Raw genomic sequence first — 10,522 nt, forward strand, 5'->3', positions numbered from 1 at the left:
CTTTTTACATATTGTCCATGGTGGAAAACTCAAGATTTCTTTTAAAACACTGAAACATTCATTATGATCCCTCAATTGTCTGTAGCTGTAGCACCAGTTCATAAATTCCAGTTTAGTTACCACTCAAAGCAAAGAGTAGTGAGCCACATTAGTGAAGTCAGAGGTCAGAAATGCAGAAACTTGTCATTTGCCATGAGTGTGACTGCTATTGGTCCAATATTTGATATTGTGGTTTCTTGTCCTTTCAGATCATCACGTAGAGGTGAAGGTGGAGGAAGGCTCAGAGTCTGTCACCCTGCACTGCAAAACAACACCTGACCTGCCTGAGAACACCAGAGTGGAGTGGACTCACTCTGACCATGAACTCTTGATAGTTCAGGAGTATTCAAACAAAGGTGGCAAACTTATGAAACAGGACAAGTTTTACAGAGACCGAACAGAAATGAATGAAGACCTGCTGAAAACTTCAGTCTGACCCTGAAACAGCCCACAGAGAGACACAGGAGGATACATCTGCACCATCTACAGGGACAAAGACATCCTGAGACAGAAAGTAGTGCTGCACTATGTCAGAGGTCAGAGCTGGTGGACAGTGGCTCAGATTAACTTCAGAATTCAAAGGTCATAATTTATTTATGTATTTATTTTTTGTTTCTCCACAGAAAAACTTCCACTTTGTGCCACAGCTGTCGTAGTTCTTCTTGTTCTTGTGTTTTTTGGGAGTCTCACATATAGATTTCGACACTATTTCATGTCAGGTGAGTCTCTTGTGCCAGACACACTAGTGGTTAACAAGTGTCCCCTGGTGGCTCCTTAAGTGTCACTCAAAGGTCCAGAAGTTGAAAGAATTGCTGTCCTTCAGCTTTCTTTAAAACTCTGAAAACTTGCTGCTGCTGTTTGTACAGTTCATGCTGTTTGTTGTCCTGTCAGACTGTCAGGTGGAGGTGGAGTCAGGGGTGGAGTCTGTAAAGCTGCCTTTCAAAACCAAAGCAAAAAATATACCTGAAGATGCTAAAGTGGAATGGAAGGACAGATACAACAACAAAGTCCATGTGCACCAGAATGGTTGTGATAGGATTGAAGACCAAAGCCCAGCATACAGGCAGCGAACAGAGATGAACCTGCTAGAAACTGGAGACCTCAGTCTGACCCTGAAATACCCACAAACAAGGACAGAGGCACCTACACCTGCACCGTCTACAACAAGGAGGGAGACCTCCTGATGAACAAACAAGTGGAGCTTAAAGTCAGAGGTCAGTGCATACTTATTGTTCAATAGTATTTCATATAATATTAATTATTATCAGTTCTCTCTAAAGTTAGAGGATACTTGTTAAACAACAGGATGTGTTAGAAAGTCTGATCAAAAAAGGTCCACTGTCCTCTCAGTCCCCCAGGTGGAGGTGGATTCAGGGGTGGAGTCTGTCCAGCTGATCTGCAAAATCAGAGTTCGTCTGATAAAAAAACTCCCTAAAGTGGAGTGGACGGAGAACAAGAAGAAGGTCCATGTGTATAAGAACGGCTCTGACCAGCCTGAAGAACAGCACCAGGTTTACAGAGACTGGACAGAGATGAATGAAGACCTGCTGAAAACTGGAGACCTCAGTCTGACCCTTAAATACCCCACAGACTGGGACACAAACACCTACACCGTCTACAGCTGGGGGGAAAACATCTTAATGAAGAAACAAGTGGAGCTTAAAGTCAGAGGTCAGAGCGTACATAGTTTTGCCTTGAATTTGATATTTGATATCATATTCATTTTTGACCTTTTTAAACAAATTTTTATCTCCAGCCTCACTTTTTTAATTTTTTAACTAGAAATGCAGCAATGAGAATTATTGCAATACAACAACTAAAAATAATGGGTCAGTTACTGATGATACTAAAAACATTTTATCTGACCGTTTCGGAAAGGCATATTAAAGCCATATAAAGTGATGGCTGTTGACTAACCTTTTGCTTCGGTGCACCCAGATTTTTCAACCGCATCAATTAAGACCACATTTTTACATTTGCACTTTTTCGGGGGGAAATTGCCAGACACACAATATTGATTTGTAAATGATTAACTAACAATCTTGTCAACACAAAGTTCTTTATTTGAAGCAGATTTCTACAAGAAAGTTAAGTTACTGAGAAAGTGCTTAAAGTGCTTTGGCAATCTTTGGCAATATTGTAGACAATGTTAAACTTAATCATCGTCTGATGACCTTTTTTGCTGCTGCCTGCAGCTTAAAGTCAGTGGGGAGAGGGGACACTCGGGCAGTGCATTTATCACAGCATACAATGTGTTTTCTGGATACACTGTGTATCAGTATTGCCGGCCATGGTCTTTCCACACTCACCATAGTAAATGCAGTGCATCATGTTGCCAGCTTTATAACAGATAACCGCCTTAAAAATCTTCTGCAGAAGAACCAAGACTGAAGAAAACCATGAATGAACATCTGAACATTACCTGATGCTGCTGAAGTGAAGCAGAGGAATGTTACAGAGGTTTGATTAGAGACACAGCTAAGAGTTTTGCAATTTGGCATAATTTTAAAAAGTTTTAATTTCGTTAGTATTAAACATTTTTGGGGAAAAGAAGAAAAACAGTGCTGAACCCAATGGTAGACTGGTGCGTAATAAGAAGAAAGATTGTGCAGAAAACAGAGATTTGAGATGGGAAACTGTTCTTGAAGTACATTTGGGTCAAAGAGGGACAAAACCTGCAGCTCAGAATCAGTGAGATGTCGACTTTCAGCCCCGACGGCACGAACACACCGAGAAAGCCAACATCTCGGCGCTCTGTGTTTGTCTTTGTGGAATCTGTTTACCTGCTCTCATTTACTGTTGTAGCTATTTGGTGGTTGTTGAAATAGTTTTGTGAGCTCCTGGAGTTCCTGGCAAAATTAATTTATATTGAAAAATGAATTCAGGATTTAATGAATTAATGTTGCTTTATTCAAGCTAAAATAATTTTAAATCAGTTATTGAAACCCAGCCTACTACTCACCTCTGTCTATGTGCCTGCATTTTCAAACATAAACACGTAGGCCGACAGGACTATCAGAGAGGTCCCACCTCTGACTACCTTTGGTTGGTTTAGACCACGATATGGTAGATAGACCATGATATACACGACAGGCTGGTGCGACCTACGATTTTCTTTTAGTTGCACCACTGAGAAATTAAGTCGCAAATGCGAGTCTATTCGCAGTCTATTTCAGATTTCCATCACACCAGCTTAGGCTTCATGCTTCAGGTGAGTTTGGGAGAGGTCAGTTCTTGGCAGTCTGAGGGCTGCTTTAGCCCCTGATCTGAAGACGGCATCCCTAATTCTTAGATGTTTTTAAAACCTGATATATTGTGATTCATATATTCAAATGTTTTAAGTTGGAGTTGATTATATTCAGCAATCGTCTGAGTGATGCAGCTGTTTTCTCCACATCAGTTATTTTAATTGTGTGCTTTAAGTGTGGATGCGTGTCACCTTGTTTATAGTCCAGTTCATGTTGCTCACTGGTATTTTTCCACATCTTCCAGTGTTACATTTAGCTTAGTTTTAGTTTGTAGTCCAAGTGCTTTGAATTTTACCCAATTTCTCGAGGCTTTCTTGGCTATGCCAACATTGCATTTGTTACATATATATCCATGAAGACATGAGATCCATTTAGCTTCCTGTTTACAAACCTTATGTTTGCTGCTGGTTTCTTGTTGGTGAAACAATGACATAGTTTGTCCTGGTGCATTGTTCCAAGTCTGCAATCCTGCTCTCCAGGTACACGATCTGCTTCTTCTTCCTCACATTTTTAATACAGAGCAACTTTAACTTCTTAACAAAGTCCAATATACTTTTCTATTACATCCCAACAGCAGAAATATCTGCTGTTGGGAAGTAAAAAGACTTTTTACTGAAAGACTTTTGTCAGCTTCCTCAGTCATATGTGTCCTCGTAGGCCCAACATTATCTAGTGAACAAGCTCAGTTAGCTGTGAACTAGTCAGCTTAGAATTGATTTTAGTTTGAATATCTCAATATCGATTCAGTAAAATCCAGCATTGATTTTTAAATATGAATGTATTTTGCCAGAAACGCCAGAATCTCAGCTCAAAGCTCACACAGCTGTTTTAGCTGTTTGGTGGTTTCACAAACCACCAAACAGCTAAAACAGCAAATGAGAGCAGGTAAGCAGATTCCATACAAACGCGTAAACACAAAGCGCAGACGGCACATACATGGACACACTGTGCTGAAAGATGACAAATTATAATATTTCTGACTGTTTCAGTCAAAATTGAAGTGAAACGAACCAGGATCAAATGGATTATAGAAATCAGAGATGATGCTCAGCCCTACTGCAGACTAGCAGCTTCTTGGCTAGTCTGCAGCAAGTTCTGCTACTCTGAGTCCAATATCCAGTATCAGAGTCACAATCCAGAGGGTCACACCAGAGGTTTTGAACACTTGATTATTTTTCAGATTGATTTTCAATCTCCAAAATTAGTTATATTTTATCACCTTGCATTGTCTATTGTTTTGTTCTGTGTTATATTGAGTGGTTTTCACTTTGACAATTTTACACTTACTTGGGCTAAGAGAAACATTTCATCCCATAAAGGGAAATTGAACTTGAAAGTCTAAATATGTTTACCTTCTTTCATAGGACGCCCCTCATGGAACAAGTTCTTGAGTCTCTTTCGAAGACAGCAAGTAAAGCAGCAAGAAAGACGGGGCTGTCTTTGTTCATTGCAGCAATGGGACATTTCAAACTGGAACTAGTCAAACAGCTCATGTTATTCTTTGTTGTCCTCTCAGTCCCCCAGGTGAAGGTGGATTCAGGGGTGGAGTCTGTCCTGCTGCCCTGTAAAACCAGAGTTCCCCTGTCTGAAGAGGCTAAAGTGGAGTGGAAGGATGAGGACAACAACATGGTTCATGTGAATAGGAACAGATCTGACCACCCTGAAGAACAGCACCAGGTTTACAGAGATGAATAAAGACCTGCTGAAAACTGGAGACCTCAGTCTGACCCTGAAACACCCCACAGATGGAGACAGAGGCACCTACACCTGCACCGTCTACAGCAATTCCTGCATCCTAAAGGAGAAACAAGAAGTGAAGCTTGAAGTCAGAGGTCAGTGCTGCTTTGTGTGTGTGTGCGTATTTGAAATCTGTGTGAGTTTCATGGGACCTTCTTGACTTTAATTTATTATATCAACTAAAGCAGTGGTTCTGTGGAAGAGGACTCCCTTACTCATATTATTTGTATTATAACTTGTACAGCAGTTTAGGAGCACCTTTTTCGGGGTGGCTGTAGCTCAGGTGGTAGAGCAGGTCAGCCACTAACCAGAAAGTCAGTGGTTCGTGCCAAATATCCTTGGGCAAGATACTAACCCCACGTTGCTCTCCGATGCAGCCATCGGAGTGTGAATGTGTATGAATGTTAGATACTTAGCACTTAAAGAGCTTAAAAAGAAGTGCTGGTGTGATTGGGTGAATGAATTAGTTGTATAAAGCACTTTGAGTGCTCAGAGTAGAAAAGCGCTATATAAGAACAAGTCCATTTACCTTTACACTTTATTGAAAACACTTAAACTAGCACTTTATTTAGCATTGCACTTTAAACATAGAATCAATGGCATTTGCACAGAAGAGGTTTAATTATTTATTGAGTATTTTAATAATCAGCAGGTAGCCTGTTGTTCCAGGTCCTGCACAGCTGCTCCTCATCAAGAAGTGTAGCGGTTGTCTGTGAGGAGGAAAGAATTGTTACTGGGAGCAAATAAGGTCTACTGTTAAGGAAAACTTAGGCAAATGTGTGTGCAAGTCTAGAGGTAAAGGTTGGTGCAAAGCAGTTGCTGTTGAGACGTGATTACTCACCTCGACTTTGTGTTCTCTCTAGGGTGTTTGGGAAAATGTTTCCCATTTATAAGCCATGGGTTAAGGATCTGTGGGGAACCTCTGTGTATGAGTTTTGAAGGAAGGTCAGGAATTAAAAACTCACCTAACAGTAAAATAATGGTTTAGTCCTTAACAGCTACAGTATTTAAGGCTGCCATTAGACAGGAGAGTTACTGTGCTGTGAGAAGGCTTAATCTGCCAGTGATTGTCAAGGCCTTAAAGCTATACGGGCAAATAAACACCCTACTGTGTCTCAGTCTTCCTCACTGTAAATCCACAAAAGGCAACCCTTGGCTGTGAGCCAAGACCAGCTGTGACAGGAGAGTTTACTCTGATGCACACAGAGCAAAGATATAAGGTGAAAGAAACCACAGCACCATCAGACTCTGATCATCTCTGATTGCTCTAAAAACTCATTTGACTTTAAAGATTTCTGTCCTCTGCTCTGATCTGCTTCTATCCTTTACCTTCCTCTATAACTCTGAAAACCTGCTGCTGTCTGTACAGCTCATGTTGTGTTTGTTGTCCTCTCAGTCTGTCAGGTGGAGCTGAAGATGGGGGAGTCTGTCCAGCTGCCCTTCAAAACCACAAACCTGCCTGAAGATGCTAAAGTGGAGTGGTGGGACAGATACAACAAGAAGGTTCATGTGTATCATAATGCATCTGACCAGCCTGAAGAACAGGATGAGGATTATAGAGGTCAAACAGAGATGGATGAATGCCCGCTGGAAACTGGAGACCTCAGTCTGACTCTGAAAAACCCCACACAGGGAAACATTGGGAGATACACATGTTACGTCTGGAGAGAGGGAGACATGATCAGATCGAAAACAGTGAAGTTAGAAGTTCCTCGGGTGCCTTTGTCTGGATATTGAACCATGGTTTTATTATATTAATTTCCTCTTTATGATAGAACGAACTTTAATGTCCCCTTGTTTAAATTTGGTGTGGACTCTAGGATTGTCACAGAAACTATTACATGACTTGACTATGACCTTTACAAAGTCAATAGACATTAAAAGAAAAGAGAAATAGATAACAGATGAATAAATATGTGTGTGTGTGTGTGTGTATGTGTGTGTGTACACACACATACACACACACACACACACCCACACACACACACTCACCTGGCATCACCCAGGAGTACCTGAAGCTAGTGTGCAGCTAGCAGGCCGCACTCTGCTCCGCTGGGACGGGATAAAGGACAAAGGAAAGAGTGTGTGTGGAACTCACTGATGATCTCTGTCTCTGCACTGTTTGTGTGAGGTCAAATAATGGCTCTTAGGAAACTCTTATCTTTAATGATAAGAAAACAGAAATCGTGGTATTTGATAGTAATATCCCTCGCGGCCAACTTCGTGATGCCTTTGGTTCCTTTGCCAGTTCCATCTCTGACACTGTTAGCAATTTGGGCGTGTTGCTGGATAGCTCTTTTAAATTTGATGAACGAGTGTCTGCTGTAGATAGATCTAGCTTCTACCAACTGCATCTCATTTCTAAGGCTAGGCATGCCCTCTGACTGGAACTGGGAGGTTTGCCTCTATTATCCCTGTTCTTGCTGATCTGCACTGCACCCATTAAATACCGTATCCAATTTAAAATACTGCTGCTTACTTTTAAAATTATCAACAACACAGCGCCGAGCTACCTTATCGAATTCCTTAGATTGTTCATCCTTGTTAGAGCACTAAGATCATCTACTCAGGTCTTGGCTGAAATCTAGAGGTGACCGTGCGTTTGCCTTGGCTGCACCTGATTTATAGACTTATTCTGTTTTTCTTTTATACATTTCTTTTATGGCTTTGTGCTTTTACCACGTTTTTATTTGATATGCATTTCATTGCAACTTGGGTAACTGTTTGTACAGTCATTTGTATAAAGAGTAAACAGGACTGGTGAACTAACGCAGCAGTTTTTCTGGACCTTTGCTGCCCTATTATGTTGTTCTTTTCTGAATCTTTGCTTTTTATTTAGCCTTTTCTCTATTTTTTTCAATGAGTCTTAGCTGCACACTGCCTTTGAAACACATGTTCAACAAGAAGCCACAGAAACCTTTATCACATTAAAGTCTCATTGTTTCTGTACCGATTTTCATGTATACTCATGTGTTTGTCTCCCAGAGTGTCGATTCCTCCTTCTGTCTCATCTTCCTCTGTTCTCTGTTACCTGGTCTTTCAGAGTACTGTTAGGGTGATATTCTGCCAAGTGTGAAGTTGATGAGCTTCACAGTTACAACAGGTTAACATTTCTGAATAACAGGATGAAAGTACAAGCATGAACATTTTAAACATGTTTTTTATATTTATTTATATTTCAACAATATGTTTGCATGTTTTAATCCAGCAGTTTAAGGTCGGGCTCAGACTAAAGTCTGTGCTAAGACGACACCATTGCAAAATGTTCGTTTTGTTTTTCAGAGGTGGGCTTTCTGCATCATTACCCTGTTGCATAATGTGAGTGAGCTAAAGGGCATGAACTGATAGCTTCATATTCTCCTTCAGGATTATCAGATAGGGAGCAGAATTCATGTTCATCAAGTGAGACAAATTGTCCAGAAGCAGCAAAGCAGCCCAGACCATCACACTACAACCGCTATGTTTGACTGTTGGTATGATGTTCTTTTTATGAAATGCTGTTATTTTCAGTGCAGATGTAAGGGGACTAAGACTTTCCAGAAAGATGAGCCTTTTGTCTCACCAGTGCACAGATTATTTTCCCAGAAGACTTGGGGATCATTGAGATCATTTTGGCAAATGTGAGATGAGCCTTCGTGATCCTTTTGGTCACCAGCAGCTCTCGTCTTGGGATTCTCCCGGTGTTTGAGGATGGAAGCAGGGTTCCTACAACTTCAGGAAAGTTAGATTTAAGACTTTTTTGTCACTCAGTATTTAACAATAACAAAAAATTCATTAAGAGTTAAATTTATTAACAGTTATAAGCTGTGTCCCAAAGCGTCGGCTGCATCCTCCGGAGGCCGCATTTGAAGGCCGATTACGTCACAGCCAGGCGACGAAGGCTGTCCCAATTCGTCGACTCCTTCAAATGCGGCCAACAAATGTGTCCTTCATTTCCCCGAATTTGAAGGATGGGTTGGGTGTGTCCTTCGTGGCTCACCATATACCAGAATTCATAGCGCGGCCCAGCCAAATTTCAGCTGACAACAATGGCGGCCGCTACTAAGTTTTAAAATTAGTCTTATTAATCTTTCTGGGTCGCAAAATAAACTTTTAACATATTTTCAGGCGAGAAAGTAGCTGTGTAAATTACAAATATCTGCTTGGTTTATCAAGACATCTTATATTTGCAAAAGTGTGCCGACGTTTTCGGAGACGTCTGTTACCCACCCGCTCGATAGCAAGCTGGGGGGTTCAATGGTCACTCCAGCCAGCGAGAGCAGCGGACTCCCGGCTTCGTCGTTTTCAGACCCTCGCTCTTTCTCTACTCAGGTTAAACATGATATATAAGTCACTCGGATAACATAAAAATGTAATTCTTTGCCTTTTTCGGTGTTTTATTTGTTCCGGAGTAAATCGGTTTGGCGGATATCAAAGTTATTAGATTATTAGATTAAATAAAAGTTTATTAATCCATCGGGTGGGTTCCTCCGGGATTTTCACACATTTTCACACTGAATAAACGTCAAACAGAAAACTAATTAAACAGAACTGTGAGACGGTTGAGAATTTATGCCTGTTATATTTTAGATAGCAAGGAGCAGACGGCCGAGTTTATTAAACTCCACCAAGACAGCGATGACGCAAATCTGAAGGCTAGACCGTCCCATTTCACAACCTCGCTCTTCCAGCCTTCTTGGTCTGCGGAGGACCCGGCTCACGTATACCGCGAAGCCCGGGTCCTCCGAAGGATGCAGCCGACGTTTTGGGACACAGCTATAGACTAAACAGGGGTTAGAGGTCAACATGTTGAAATTTGCGTGTGATCAGTGATGAAGGGTTTCTGTATTACCCCTGACATGCTATTTATTTTACAGTCAGCAGACTTCACCAAGTCTGAAAGACTTTCTTCAAAACATACAACATGCCTCATACACACTTACACTGCTGCTTTTATCCATGATAATTCTAGCTCACAGACAGGAAAAAATCATGTCTTTGAATGTTTGAGACATTTTAATAACAATTAGTCTTATTCTGAATTTTTATGGATCTGATCTGAAGTCTGAGGTGTTTCTTTGGATGATGTTAAAGATGGAGTACTGTCTCCTCGGTAACCTGGACCTCTGAAGGTTTGATAGTTTTTTTTCTTACTAACATTAAAAACTGAAGAAAACCGAAGTTTTAATTTAACGATTCAGAGTCAGTATTTTGAAATCTTAAAATGTAAATTATGAACCTGCAAATCACCAAAATCGGTTCACTTCTATTACATCATCTCTGGTCAGGTCCTGTCAGGTTACAGCTAAAAATCTAATACAAGACCTGGTCTGAATCAAAATCAGTACCTTCCTCCTGATTTATGTGTTTATTTATGTATATATGTATGTATTTATGTATTCTAGTCTTTCCCCCTGTCCTCTGCCCTTCTACCCTCTCCTCCAGGCTGTCCTCAGGCCTGTAAGATGCTGCTGTCATGTTGTCGGTCAGGTTCTTTCTGAAAGAAGCAAACATGAAGA

The 10,522-nt window shown here is 40.9% G+C and overlaps 1 protein-coding gene across 1 annotated transcript; it reads left to right on the plus strand.

Moving 5' to 3' along the window:
• Window positions 1-1,064: 1,064 nt before the first annotated feature.
• Window positions 1,065-8,175, plus strand: LOC134623549 (myelin-oligodendrocyte glycoprotein-like). Its single transcript, XM_063468634.1, has 4 exons — window positions 1,065-1,253; window positions 1,390-1,710; window positions 4,804-5,119; window positions 6,421-8,175. Exons 1-3 carry the CDS (start codon window positions 1,223-1,225, stop codon window positions 4,980-4,982), a joined length of 531 nt encoding a protein of 176 aa, XP_063324704.1. The 5' UTR covers window positions 1,065-1,222; the 3' UTR covers window positions 4,983-5,119; window positions 6,421-8,175.
• Window positions 8,176-10,522: the final 2,347 nt, after the last annotated feature.

Source organism: Pelmatolapia mariae, unplaced genomic scaffold, assembly GCF_036321145.2.
Source record: "Pelmatolapia mariae isolate MD_Pm_ZW unplaced genomic scaffold, Pm_UMD_F_2 NODE_ptg000741l+_length_37860_cov_1, whole genome shotgun sequence".
Classification (NCBI taxonomy): domain Eukaryota; kingdom Metazoa; phylum Chordata; class Actinopteri; order Cichliformes; family Cichlidae; genus Pelmatolapia; species Pelmatolapia mariae.

Excerpts from the sequence above, each read along its gene's own strand:
- LOC134623549 (XM_063468634.1), top strand. The coding sequence starts at position 1,223 with ATGAACAAACAAGTGGAGCTTAAAGTCAGAG. Across the intron at positions 1,254-1,389 it reads AGTGGAGCTTAAAGTCAGAG|TCCCCCAGGTGGAGGTGGAT; the intron begins GTCAGTGCATAC and ends CTGTCCTCTCAG. Across the intron at positions 1,711-4,803 it reads AGTGGAGCTTAAAGTCAGAG|TCCCCCAGGTGAAGGTGGAT; the intron begins GTCAGAGCGTAC and ends TTGTCCTCTCAG.